Genomic DNA, 14,338 nt, shown 5'->3' on the forward strand with positions numbered 1-14,338 from the left:
AGGTTTCTGGGGATCAGGGGTTTCAAACACATCTTAGTTCAGGGGCCACACACACCCCAGTTAAATTTTCAGTGGGTTGGACTGGGAACTCACTGAGCCCCCACCTTTAAAAATAAATGTAAATTTGTTGTGGTGCAGAGTCTGTGGGATTAAAATGTCTCTATTTTATACATTAAAAAATGACTATGATCTCAACATAAAGCTAATTTTAATGATGTAAAAATACAGTAAATGCCCCATTTTCACTAACTACTTGATAGTTTGGTGGGATTGGAGATTGCCTCATATGGGCTGGTTTGGGCCCACGGGCCTTTTGTTGGACACCCTTGCTGTTGAGGTTTCCAACTACAGTGGAGTGTTAAGGGGCATTCATGAGATTTATATGGTGGAAAAGCCCATCGAGATTAATTCAACATTAATTTCATGAAATTACAATCATTGTCTATAGCTTCAGCGTATGGGTGCATTGAATGTATATTTCAAATCAGATTAACTTTTGGGTTTTTAACAAGTTTACCAAATAAAAATGTCCTTTGTTAGTCACAATCAGCTTAAGCAAACTTGCTGCTCAAAAGCATTCTTAAATTTATAGACAAAAAAAAAAACAGATACTGAGTTGTTTCAATGTCTTTTTCCCTGAAAAAAATATTGTAATCAAAATTAAATCTTAAATCCTAAAATGCAGCAAGATATATTATCATCGAGGTTTTTTTTTTTAAATGAGCTTCCTTCACTTTTGGCACCACAGGAAACTTGGGTGGGAAAAAAAATTACAATCCTACCACTGTTTTTCTTGTAAAGAACTGCAAAAATTGTATTATATAAAAAAATGGATACAGTTTCTTCAGCAGTTTTTAATTAGAAATGATGGAATAAAGAGACATATGTTATAAGACAACATATCAATGGTCTGAGGTTCTTATTTCCTAAATCTATTTTTAATTATATTTTTTTTTCTTTTAGAAATAATTGGAACTGAATAATGGTCACGCACGGTGTTCATATCTCCGATATCCTTATGGAGCGTGAACGTGTCATTAGGCTCCTCCCCTACAAGAAGAAGTGTCTTCTGGGTTTATTTTTTCCGGACTTTAAACTGTCAGGCAGCGGTTTTCTTGTAGGACTCGCTTTTTTTAGCCGAATCTGTGAAGGCTAACGAGTGCCTGACAGCCCAAATCCGGGACTTAAATATCCCACAATTCCAGCGTGTTTGATTATTAGACAGTTGTTTGACCAGCGCGACTCGTGGAGATTTGTCCTCACTCAGATTGAAGGTAGGCTTCAGAGATCATTATCGATTAGAGTCGATTTGAGTTGAAAAAGATGTGGGCTTCAGATCTGCTCCTGAAAGTCTCCTTCTTGGTAGTGTGTCAAGCTGCTGCTGGGTAAGCCGAGATCTGACAGAACACCGTTATGACTCTGTTATGTGTTGTAGGTGAATAACTTGACCGCTACTGGTTTTAAAATCACATTAATATTGGCACTTGCAGCAATAATGAAGGGAAATCTACTCCTTTATTTCATAAATTGCTTCCTGTGTTGCGCAACTGTTACGTCACACGTCACTGATCACGTGACTCAGAATAATGTGTATAATAAAATGAGATTAACTAGTATAACTGATTAATATCATGGGAGATCATTTTTTTATTGCAGCTTGTTTACACAGATTACGTGTGTGTACATAGCAAACCCTGATCTGAACCTCTTCAGTAATCATTTACTAAAAGATGGTTTCAAAAAAACACAGTGAGGATCAGACGCAAACATGAACTTTCTGGAGATTTTTTTAAAATACTTTTCTACATTTAATACGTTTCATATATTTAGTCTGCATCTGTGATAACCGGTTTGGAACTAAAACATACACTTGCTTTGCAATCACTTCTGAAATAGGGTGGTAGGGTTTATTTTATTGAATAAATAACTTTCCTGCCACTTCTTTTCTTTTTATTATTAAAAGTGAAAGTCAGACTTGGAAAAAGCAGATTTTACTTGTTACTTCAACTCCCCTGGTGTTCTCTGGCACTCCTTCTGGTGCACTGATCCAAGATATGTAACATTTTAAAGATTATTTAGATATTTATTGATGTACCAGATTGATTTAAAAGGGACAAATTTCTTTGTTTCAAATGGAGATAAAGAAAATCAACTCACTAATGAGCTAAAAAAAAATATTAAAATGGCAAGAAACGGCTAAGAAATAACTTTAAAAAGCAGCGTAAAGAGTTGAAATGTTTAAGATGGTAAAACTACTCAACTGATAAGCAATGACAAGAAGCTCAAAATGTGAGAAACATTTATTGTAATTATGTTATGAAACATCAGAAATGCAAACTAAGATACGCGTGTATGCGTAGCAAAACGTTTTTAAGCTGTGTGATCCTCATTTAAAAGTTAAAGCTGCCTTGCCACTTCGGTGAAAGGTTTGCCTCAGGCTGTAAACAGACCTCCAAATCACAACAAAAGTTTAGCGTTTTCACTTCAAAACAGTGTCATGTAAATGTAACTTTCATCAAATGGCTATTTGCTTCACGTTGGGGAAGATCAACCCCCGACCCTCTGAATTCTCCAGGCTTTGAGCCCCACAGCGCTGGTTTAGCCTGTTAACTGCTCTCTTATGGCTTGCTTTATGCAGCAGTTTGCTGTCCCTCATGCATTCACCGTGCAGCTGTTCCACATGTGGACGTATGAGTGTGTGCATGCAGACTTCTCAATCCAGCCACAATTCTGTGTCTCCCTCCTCTCTGCTCTCTGCCGTCCAATGGCAGCCGGGCTCAGACCAACCTAAGCAGCATGCTGGCACCGCAGGCGGACCGGGTCATGAACCTCAGCGAGTGGGAGCAGCGCTGGCAGGACAACCGGATCGGCTTCCATCAGCCTCAAGTGCACAAGTAAAGACCTCACTTTCACCCTCGAGGAATAAGGAGGGAAATAAATGAACGTCTGACTTTACAAGATTCCATGTAAATGCACACAGATCCCACAGGAAGGCTGAAATGATGCACAAGCGAATGGCTTATTTACAATGCAAATGAGGACATCAACAAGGACACAGCAGTTTTAAAGTGGGACGTTGATTTATGTAAGCCAGGAACTAAACAGAAATGTGTTTTTTTGTGTTCTTTGTTTGACAGGATGCTGGAGAGCCACATCGATAAAGTTCTCAACGGGCGATCGGGAGTTCGCTTCTTCTTCCCTCTGTGCGGCAAAGCTGTAGACATGAAATGGTGTGAAAATCCTTCAGTTAGAAAAAGATTTGGAGCCACGCTGGCGCCCAGCCTGCTCATGAATCCTCTTTCTGGGATTGTCCAGGTTAGCAGACATGGGTCACTCTGTGGTCGGGGTGGAGATTTCTGAAAAAGCCATCCGACAGTTCTTCGAAGAGAACAACATGACGTACAGCGAGGAGCCCGTGCCTGCGATATCGGGGGCAAAGGTTTTCAAGGTGAGGAGGCTTCATCTGGGCACAGCATTCATGCAAATCAACATGGAAAGCATGAAAAGATTAAAACATGGAGAGTCTGAGCCGAGCCTTACTGCAGTTTTCAAGCACTTTGTTGTGAAACTTAAAAAAATACAAACTAAAAGCAGCTCCTGCATGTTTGGATTTGACTCTCAGAACAAAGTAGGAGAGCTCTTTGTGTGTAAAAATTAAAGACTCTTCCACTCAACTACACTGTTGACAGACCTTCTTCAAGTGGGGCAGCTGCAATGTACTTCTCAATTCACACTACATCCTTTTCAATGTTTCCATCATTTCTGTGTAGATGGAAATCATTTTCAAAACGTCTAAACATGAAACTCTTCTAAAACAAAAATACAAAAATAATGCATATTCACGTTAATCAATGTCGCGTAAACCGGATATAAGACGTTATTTCACTCTGTTTTTGTTCCACAGAACTCAGAGAAAAACATCTCGTTGTATCAGTGTGACATGTACAGCTTCTCCAGGTGAGCAAAGAAAAAACTGCTCATGTGTTTGTAATAAATAAAGATGAAAAGATGCTGAGTTATTAACGTTCCTCCTATTTCCACAGTGCCATTGACGGTCAGTTCGGAGCCATCTGGGACAGGGGCTCTTTAGTGGCCATCAACCCTCAAGACAGAGAAAAGTAAGGCTGAACCGAGTGGTGGTGTAGTGGGTAGAACTCCTGTTGCACTATCACAAATCTGTTTAAGACGAGGTTGTCAAATGTATGATTCACGGGCCACGATTGGCCCACCACAGAGTCCAACCCGGCCACTAGATAAAATCTGTCATCTGGAAGACATTATAACATTAACTGCAATGTATTCATTTGACCACCAGGGACGCACGTCAGTCTATATTGTGTGGTGAGTCACTGGGGTGATCAGGGTCAACACAAAAATCCACTGTGATCTATAAGTTGTAAACTGAGACATGATATTGCTGAAACTTCAGTTCTTTTATTCAAATTTCAGGTTTCTGGTGTATTGAAAAGGGATAGTTCATTAAATTTCAACTTCTTAATTATAAATTAATACTTAATTATAAATTAAGACTGAGATTAAAGTTCTAGTTATTTAGATATATGATAACGCTATTATTAATTTCCCTGGCTCACTTGAGATCAAATTGTGCTGCATGTAAATGACTTTGTCACCGTTGCTTTAAGACAGAGGTTCCCAGAGATGAAATCTCTGAGGTGACTTTAATTAGACCCTGTGACCAACATGATAAAGCTGGCATTGTTAACCAGTCTTACCATTAAAAAGACTGAACTTTTTAGCAGTGACTGTTAAAACTTACCTGTAGCACACCTGTGGGCTCCTCCTCCTCCCCTGGCCGGTAACGGCTCCTCCCTCATTATGGGGGGGTCGTTGTACAGGCGGAGTCTCCTGCTGCTCTTTACTGTCGGTCATATCCGATCCATCTGCTGCCTGGTTCCAATACGCCGCAGCCCAGCTTCTGCAATTACCATCGGGATCCCGTCCGAACCTCCACATCAGCGACTCCACTGCCGTAATCCCCCGCAGCGTGTTAGCCACCTTAGCTAGGCAGGCTAATGTTAGCATCACAACAGACCGCAGCGTGTTAGCCACCTTAGCTAGGCAGGCTAACGTCAGCTTCACCACGGACCAGAGCGATGTCAGCGTTATACTGGTTCATGTCCGCTCTCTGACGGGCAATGTCCAACTCCTCTGAGACCTGAAGTCTGATTTTTTTTCTGTTTAACAACCGTGGCTACATCCCGGTGACTTTTCCCGCCTGAACGATGCCAGCCAATCAAGAGGGTTTGTTTACACTGGTCAGCTACGTCACACTGGAAGAGGGGGAAGTCTCGCGAGAACTGGCAGATCTCGCTCGTAGCTGTGTGAGTTGTGGATTTGAGTCGATAAAGAAAATCCTCCTCTATCCAGGGCCTCTATCCGCACTGACACCGTTTGGCTCTACGTACCTTTAACAAGACTTTCTCAGCACCTGAAGTTTCTCGAAATTAAACACAGCTGGCGTTTAAATGTGGAAGATCTGGGGTTTTCCAGCAAATCAAGTTTGAGATGATGAATTATGGGTGTATTTTATTTTCCAAGTTTTGCTTAATAAGCATGAAATAGGACATCAGATTTTCTTTTTCAATTTCCAAATGAAAAACGTGTTTTGTCTACTGACATCAAATCAGATAATGGCAGTCGGCTCACATGCCGTTTTTGGATTTCCCAAATCAAAACGAAAATCGAATGACTGGAAGGTGCAAGGACCAGATGACTGTGACTGTCTCCAAAATTAAAAACAGAGTAGACTTGCTGTGCTCCACACTTTGTGCCCACCCATCTCATTAGTTCAGACTGAAAGAGTAATTCCCAAAATGTAAACTTAAAACACAAAATGTTAAGATGTTATGGCCGTTACTTTGATTGAGATATTCTTCTGTTTACATGAAAATTACAGTGTAAAACTAAGTAAGCGTGCACATGACAGCAACAATGTCCACCTAAAAGTTACATGGAGATTACTTTGGCTGATATATTTTGATTTCAGTGTATTGTAAATTCTTTATATTTAATGTCATATGGTTGTCAGGCTGTTCTGTTCCCTCTTGTTGTTTTTCCTTTGTTCGGATATGCTTATTAGTGCGTCCATTCATTTTATGTTTCAGCCATTTCGGGGGAAAGCTTGGGTCACCAGTTTCAGGAACCGTTATTTTGGGGGTTGTGGGCTGAACGTTTTGGGAAGCTTTTCTTTAAGGAGATTTCTGTGTGGAGATTGCATGTTTTCCCTGAACAGGATGTCTGAAGTTAATATGGTTCCCTTTAAACAAAAGCATGCGTTTGAGGTTTACAGGCGAATAGAAAAATGCCTGTGTGTGATTGTTTATGTGTTTTTCCCTTTATGGATGGTGACCTTTGGCCTCTCAGCTGCCAGTAGTTAGATCTGTAAATTTAAATCTGAATTTAAAGTGAGAATCACATCCCGACATGCCTGATGATCTTTTTTACATTTCGCAGGTATGCTGCTCTCATTATTTCTCTGATGGCCGAAGACTGCAGATACCTTCTGGACACTTTGTTGTATAATCCTGAGTTATATCCAGGTACACCTCCATGCTGTGCAGAAAAAATGAGCAGCAATTAAAATCCATATTCATCCTTCAAGCAAAATCTTTATATCTCGCTTGTTAATATGTTTGAAAGTGGCTCATGTGTTTTCATGACTTTGTGTCTCAGGTCCTCCGTTTTTTGTGCCTGACGAGCAAGTACACAGTCTGTTTGGTAAGTTACAGTTAGTCATGAAACAGTAAGGTGGAAGTTAACCAGCATATCATGAGACACGATGCACAGGTTTAAGTTAATCATTTGGACTTTTTTGAATTTTTTTTTTCCTTTTGCATCCAGGAAGCCGCTGTGACATTGAGACTCTGCAGTCGGTGGATGCTATGACAGACAGACAGCGAGAATGGGGACTCGACTACCTGAAGGAAGCCGTGCACCTGATCACCATGAAGAGCAGCTGAATACAATGAAGTGTGGAAGTCTTTTGGGAATCCTTCAAGAGTTATTAAAATTAAAGAAAATTAAAGTGGAATTGAATGTCAATTGTTTCTTTTGTTTACTGAAATGAATTGAATAGAATTTATGCTTTCATAATTATATATACCGGTACTTTTAAGGTTTCTGTCAAGGTAAAATAACATGGTTTGAAAAGACACATCCAACTGAGAAAACCTTTAAAAGCTCAAAAAAATCTGATAGTTAATTTTCTATTTGACTCAAACATTTCATATTATTTAAAAAAGTTTAAAATATTGCCCTTTTTGATATCAAAATTAGAATTATTTTCATTATTCCAACATATTCCACTATGTTTAACAATGAAAAAAAATCTAATTATTATTTATATATTAAGGTAAAGTTTTTTTTTTTATTTTGGATTTTTTTTTTACACCAAATGGTAATTCAGTAGTGTCATTTGCTGATTGGATTGTTTCCCACAATCCCCACCACCCACCATCATAAAGGCAACAGCAACAGCTGTGAAAATGTTTCTATTTTATGAACTTATGATTAAATATGTCAGAACATACAGCAGTGAAATCTACTTTTCGTCCAACCAATAAAGCTTTTGTGGGTATTGAACAAAGGCTGTGTTGATAGTGTGAGGTCAAGCCGGACCCCAGAGACCTGCAAATCTCTCTGACATCTGTTGAACGAACTGAACATTGAGATCCGGTAACCTAAATCCTCACGGAGTCCTGCTGCGTTAAACGACTGTGAGCTTCCATCACACGTGCAGCTGGAGTCTCTCAGATGACGGACTGAAATCAAGCATCTATCAGCAGACAGCTGCTTCCGGGTATTTCCGGGTATGACGTCATTTAAGCGTCATATTTGACCCGCCCTCCGGCGATTGCTATTGGCCGTTGCCTGGATACGGAGCCAAACATTAGCAGCTAGCTAAAACTTTACAAAGTTTCCCTGAGAGAAACGCCGAAATATCTCCAGAACATAAGGAGTGTAAGTAAGCACACACACTTGAAGGAGTTTCGAACCTTTCTTAAAGACAGTGTGTCCACATAAATGAACAGTTTATTGACTGGAGTGTTGGTCCTGCTAAACTCACTGAAAATGCTAATTACACACGTTACGACCCTGCATGAGTGCAAATCTCTCCTCAGGCTTGGAAACATTAAATGGGCAGATCAGTATATTAGTGAGGAGGGAGTTTTGTTCTCATATGAAGACATAATATCCCTGTATCTCCTGGAAATGTTTGGATCTGTTATTAAATGCCAATAGAGCCAAACTAACCTGTAGAGTCAAATAGAAACACTCGCAGGGGAAAACTGTCAATCCAACCATTCTCAAAGCAAAAACAAATATATCAGTTCCATATTCCATAAAGATATTAAAATGTCCTGTGTTTTTCCAAATACTGGATGATTTACAATGGAAAACAGTTTGTAAAGGAAACATCTTTTTAAATAATCCGATATGTCCTGATAAAACCTATGTAAAAGGAAGATTTAAGAAAGACAATGATGTAAAATTGTCTTGGTAGAAGGTAAATGATCTCATTCACACAATGTTGAAAATCTTTTGACTTTTTTGGGGAAAATGTGTTTGATTGTTGTTGTTTGGATTATTTGATAACTGTAAGCCAGAAGGCAATACCTCATCAATCTGTTATTCCTAATGTCAACATATTACAATCACTGTTGCATGCTAAAATAAAAGCCGCTTCATAACACGATCAAACATTTTCAAGCTCTGAAATGAAATCGTAAATCTGTGCTTTGCTCAAACCTCTACAAGTGAGATGGACCTTTTTCTCATCCCTTCAGATGAGTGTTTCCCAGAGTCCTGGCCGCTGGCTGTGGCGCGATGAATCCCAAACTCTGGAGTTTGTCAGGTGACGGGATGTCAAAGTAGTGAACACTGATGACTGCTGGGATGAAAAAACAAACAAGCAAACAAAAGCAATGGGCATCTCTCTTTCTTCATTTCCAGCTGTCATCCAGCAGATGAAGCTAAACGGAGTCGAGAGAATGTTGATTTCACTGAGCTTCAGCAGAGAGCAGAGTGGTAGGTCTCAATACAACATAAACAGGCTGAGAGAACCTCCTCTGAAGACTCTCAGCTGACCGTGTCCACCTGTGATGTTTCCTCAGGTTGGCTGAAATCTGCTGTAGGGGGCGCCAAAGCATCAGAAAGAGTGTGAACTCTGCACATCTGAACGCATACAGGTCCTCCCTGATGAACAAACAAGGAGACTTCATCACTATTGATGATGTTAAACGCAAGTATTACTGTGATGTGATACTGATGGCACTGGGTGATCAAACTCAAGGAATTTCATTGATTCATATTATTACATTTTTACATGTTTCCAGAGGAAACGGAGCCTTTGAATTTAAGAAAATAATCCCTATACAGGATTGTAAACTGGCTTGGATCTGTTAACGAGCCACCACACGATAATGTCCATTTATCTTCTCGAAACAATTCATTCGTCAGAGCAGGAGTGTCAAAGACAATTCACACATGTATTACCCAGTTTCACCCTGAGTCGGTCACACAGGTAACACAGAGCCATAATACAGTCAGTGATAATTGGACTGCACTTATAGAGCACTTTTTACTCTGCTTGAGCAGAGACCAAAGCGCTTTACACTATAAATCACATTCACCCAGTCACACACACATTCACACACCGGTGGAGGCCTTTAAGTGAGAAATTACTTTAAACAAATCAGTCTTTTCTTTAGAATTTTTGCCATCTTCTTGGTAGTTTGGCTGAATTGGAACCTCTTGTGGGCTGGTTTTGGCCCACGGGCCTTATGTTTGACACTCTGTGTTTTTCCTGTAGTTCTCGATGTGTCACGGCAGCAGCTGCTTTGTGCCTCAGCAGTGGAGTTGATGTGTATTGTGAATACACATAATTTATGACGGTATTGCATGTAAACAGCTTTTATAATGAGTAAACTGATTGTGACTTATTGTCTACTTTGTAAACATGTTCAGTGCATCAGCCTGAGGAAGAGTGTGGTACTTATTCACTATGTTATATAGTTGATAAGTAAATTAACAACAGTTCATGCATTCGTGGGACACTTTAAGGGGGGTCGTTCTGGGTACGGCGTTGCTTTCCGGGTCTATTATCCAGAACTATTGTGATAATATTGACCAGACAGCGACGGTGCTGGGAGATGTTTGGCTTTATTAACAACGCCTTCTGTGTTCCAGAGGTGGCTGTCAGCTTGCTGCAGGACAATTATTTGCTTTCCATTCCGTTCTGCTTTCTGGATGTGTTGAAGTAAGGGCTTGAATTCAGATTCAGCCGGACGTACACGTCCTCCTCTTCGCGTGAGAAGACCTGTCACACATTACTATTCCTTTCTTGTACGTTTGCAGGAGTAAAGAGCTTGATAAAGTCCTGGCTGCCCTCCTTCTATACCTGTCCTGCTTTTTTGAACACAAATCTCTGGAGAATAAAGTTGCATCTTTAGTTGTGTGAGTATGCTTAAAGCTGGATTAAGGCGTTGGAAGCTTGTACCTTATAGGAACAGTCAGGAGTTTCACTGTAGCCTTCTTGCTCCACTTTCTTTATCCTCTGATGACTTTAATACCCCTCTTTCTTTTTTTCTTTTTGTTCCCTCCAATCAGTGTGGACATCATCACCGAGCGGCAGATGCTGATGGAGACTGCGGCCAAGAAGGAGATAGCCCTGAAAGAGCTGGCCGTCAGCTACTTCAGCCTAATGATGGACCTGGAGAGCGAGCAGCACCTTCCACATAACAAGTGAGGCTTTTTAACTTCATCAAGCAACTGGAAGGCAAAGAAAGTCACTTCTGCAGTGTTTGCCAAGTTCAGTACTGGATTTTCTTTATCTTTGAAATGCTTTTTTAGTCCTTAGGCGTAAGAAAATCTTCAAAAGAAGTTCATCTAACATCTAAACGGCATTCATATGAGTTGATTTGAACAGTGTACCAACTAGAAGCAGATCATTTTAGATTAAAAAGAGATTTTTTTTTATATTACTCAATTGTCCAATCTATCATTTGTATATTTTTTTAAATGAAATTCTGATTTTCTGAACCGACTTTAACTTTTGTGTGTATTTCCAGGCGCCAGATGATGTCTAATAAAACGGAATGGCTGTTGCAGGCGGTAGGTGCCGTCACATTCCTCTGCTACGGATACGCCACACTTATTATCAGTTTTTTAAGTTAAATGTGTTTCATGCCTCAGATCGAGATCCAGGCTTGTGAATCTTTTTTATGTGGAGAGTTTCAATGTATTTAAATTTCCTTCCCACCATCCATAATCAGGCATTTTTGGCTATTTGTTGACTGTAAATTTGTCTATATGTGTTTCTTAGAAGAATCCTCTCCAGAGACAGCTAGAAAAACCTGCAGCTCTGCAGTTTGTTCCTACGTTAAGCACCTTTTACTTTAGCGATACATCATTTATTGAAAAATGTATATATTTTAAAAACTATTAAAAAGCGAGCCCAGAGTGTGTTATAGGATTCCCGATGGTAAAAACTTGGGTAGTTGAAGAGAAACGGTTGGGTATCTGAATTTCTCTTATTTTTCCGCCGCTCGGTCACTGTGACTGGTCATGTGACCTGGCATTTTCACCCCTTTGCATAAAGCAGCACATTGAAACGTTCCAAACCGCTTCGGCCCATCTGCGGCGAGAGAAGCGAGGCTTCTGCCGGCCGGTCGGCCATCTGCGAGCGCGGACAGCGGGGAGCAGAGCGGCGGCTTGTTATGCCTGGTGGGCCTAATGAATTAGTTAGTGGTCGGGGATGTTGATTCAACACAGGTGCCGCGCTTTGACAGCCTCTCTCCGGTATTTAGCCAGGTGGGCGGACAGGGAGAGCAATATCCCGCCAACAGCAGCGGGGCTCATTGCTCGCTCCGGATGACCTTTACGGACAGAAATAGCTGTCGTGACCTTTTGGAAACACGGACGAATAAAGTGGCCGCCTGGGTCTGTGCTCAGAAAGTAGCGGCGGTGAATGTCCATCGAGCTGACGCCAGGACAAAGTGTCCAAACAAATGACTTAAAGGAAAGAAAAAAGAGCTGACAGAAGGGTAAAGAGCCACATTCTCCCTCTGGTGCCCCCCCCCCCCCCCCCCCCCCCCCCCGGCCCCCTCGCACGCCGTCTCCAGTGTTTGTACAGCTTCCTCTGCTGCTTCGCCTGGGTGACGTTTGACAGGAAGCGGCTCGGGGACATCCAGGAGGAGGTGGGCCGTCTTCTGTACTCCGACGCCTTCTCCCAGGCCGTGAGGAGCAGAGCCGGCGGGGACTCGCGAACGACCTCTGGCACCGCGAGGGCGGGAGCTGCCGACCCCGAGGAGGCGAGGCGTGATGGTGCATTCAGGCACAGGTACACGGTCAGGGTTTCACCAAGGTGGAATAAATATAAATAGTGGAATATTCCACCTTCAGTTTGAGTCCATGTATTCGTAGCAGCCTTTCAGGAGCTGCCAGAGGTCGCGTGCCGTGCGGCTGACGCGGACTTAATGCAGTGTCAGAACGGCGGCCTGTGGCTGCTCGTCCACCTCTTCAGACGCTTACTGCAGCTGAAATGATTACAGCAAATTCACAAACCCGAGTCTGAGCTCCTGCACAGATCAGAAGCCATGTTTGGTAACCAGAAGACTTTTTCTCTTCACACTCACTGTAAAAAACTTTCCGTTCTAATTGCATTGAAATATAAATCAGACGGTTGTTTACTGCATTAGCCATGCAGAAAAGGTCGATTATTCCCCTCCCAGAGTGGCGGTCCTCTCACTGTGAGGCCTGAGCTCTAACCTCTCCATCGCCGAGCCGCTCGGCATCACTTGTATATGTAAGCTGCTCTCTGACACATCATTCAGTAAAATCGGCGAATGTCTGAGGCGGCGGGGTTGTTGACGTTGACGGACGTGCCGTCAGACCTGGGAAGGGAAACGCTGATTGATGCCGACAGCCTGATGGCGTCGGGCCGACAGGACGACCCGCCTGACAGCCTGTTTTATGTTTGCTCACTTCTGTCTGACACCAGATTGGCAGTTGTGTAAGCTGTCGGCGGCGCCGTGCGGCGAGGCGCTCCATCCCGCTGTCAGGCCGAGACCAAACAATCAAACGCCGGGCTGCGAGCCCGCCGCCCTCCTGAGGGCCAGCGCACACAGCGCGATTCGCTCCAGATTCCTGTGCAAAGAAGACAGATTGAGAGAGGAAAAAGTGGAGTGTGTAGATTTCATATTTGTTGTGGGACAGCACCTGGATGTGACGCGTTCGGCTTCCACAGAGGCTTTCCTGATGAATTAGTTCTAGATATTTGCTGGTGTTTCCACTGGTATGTATGACCAAAGGGAGCTTGGACGACTCCATTACTAGGAGTTCTCTGCAGCTGCTCTCTGTGAGAGGATGAAGTGTCACACACAAAGAAAATGCATCTTCTTCTTAATATCTGGCTCGAGTGACGGTGATGTAAACCAGGGGCGCACCGAGACCGACGCCAGGATGGAGTCCGACGCTGCGCAGAGAGCTCGAACTCATGATACAACTCAGAGAGAATCAATGTGACGTCAAGCGTCAGCAACGCGAGAGCGGAAGAGCGACGTGGAGAACGAATCAGACTTAGCAGCCTTTAACGAGTACTCGGGGTTGGTACTCATATAACGGCTCCATCCAGCTGAAAATGAGCCCGTTCTGCCTCTGAGTGTGTTTACGTCGTTTCCTCGACTCTCCAGCAGGCGCTCGGCGGCTCTCCGCACTGCGGCGAACCAGAGATCCCCTCTGATGGCGTCCCTGCTGCCCTCGCCCGGAGAGCGCTCCCTCCGGGGTCCGATCCCGCCGCGGGCCGGCCACCGGGACCCCGAGGCCCTGACGGAGCGGCTCCGCCGGCAGCTGGCCGCCGTCAGGTGGGCTGAAAAACACAACATGCAGTATGCAGCGCTCGGAGGACGAGGATACGGTGGATCTGTTTCACCGCCAAACAACAGCCGCAGTGTGTCCGGCGGCCCGAGCCTCTTCACTCAGTCACCCGGCGGTCAATCGTATGCACGCTGTGTTGTTGTTGTTTGGCTCGGATCTGAGTTTCTGTGTCACTAGTTGCTCCTTTTTCCTCTTAACCGTCCAGCTGCTGTAAACAGCCGTCTGCCGGCTCTCCTGCTCCACACCGATCCACATACAGCCGTTTCATGACGGCAATAATATTATGGTCATTATAAAAGTAGCAGGCATTTCACACATTTCCAATAGTTACCTCCGCCGAGGAGGTTATGTAATCATGTCGGTTTGTTGGTTGGTTTGTTAACAACATTACAGAAAACGTTATGGACGGATTGCAATGAAACTTTGTGGAAAGGTGGGCCTT

The 14,338-nt window shown here is 42.9% G+C and overlaps 1 protein-coding gene and 1 long non-coding RNA gene across 3 annotated transcripts; both read left to right on the plus strand.

The window, feature by feature from the left end:
- Nucleotides 1-1,121: 1,121 nt before the first annotated feature.
- Nucleotides 1,122-7,064, plus strand: LOC115409461 (probable thiopurine S-methyltransferase). Of its 2 annotated transcripts, none has more exons than XM_030120665.1 (9): nucleotides 1,122-1,274; nucleotides 2,772-2,894; nucleotides 3,138-3,230; nucleotides 3,316-3,448; nucleotides 3,905-3,957; nucleotides 4,044-4,118; nucleotides 6,475-6,560; nucleotides 6,694-6,738; nucleotides 6,862-7,062. In XM_030120665.1, the coding sequence occupies exons 2-9, from the start codon at nucleotides 2,797-2,799 to the stop codon at nucleotides 6,978-6,980; spliced, it is 702 nt and encodes a 233-aa protein (XP_029976525.1). In that variant the 5' UTR covers nucleotides 1,122-1,274; nucleotides 2,772-2,796; the 3' UTR covers nucleotides 6,981-7,062. The 2 variants fall into 2 exon arrangements, with proteins under 2 accessions (XP_029976525.1, XP_029976524.1); XM_030120664.1 differs by having other exon boundaries at nucleotides 1,149-1,385; nucleotides 6,862-7,064.
- A 3,141-nt stretch (nucleotides 7,065-10,205) lies between these two features.
- Nucleotides 10,206-10,768, plus strand: LOC115380899 (uncharacterized). The gene is made up of 3 exons (XR_003930376.1): nucleotides 10,206-10,279; nucleotides 10,378-10,476; nucleotides 10,630-10,768. It is a non-coding gene; the product is annotated as an uncharacterized LOC115380899 (long non-coding RNA).
- The last annotated feature ends 3,570 nt before the right edge of the window (nucleotides 10,769-14,338 follow it).

The sequence above is a fragment of the Salarias fasciatus genome, chromosome 22 (assembly GCF_902148845.1).
Source record: "Salarias fasciatus chromosome 22, fSalaFa1.1, whole genome shotgun sequence".
NCBI lineage: Eukaryota > Metazoa > Chordata > Actinopteri > Blenniiformes > Blenniidae > Salarias > Salarias fasciatus.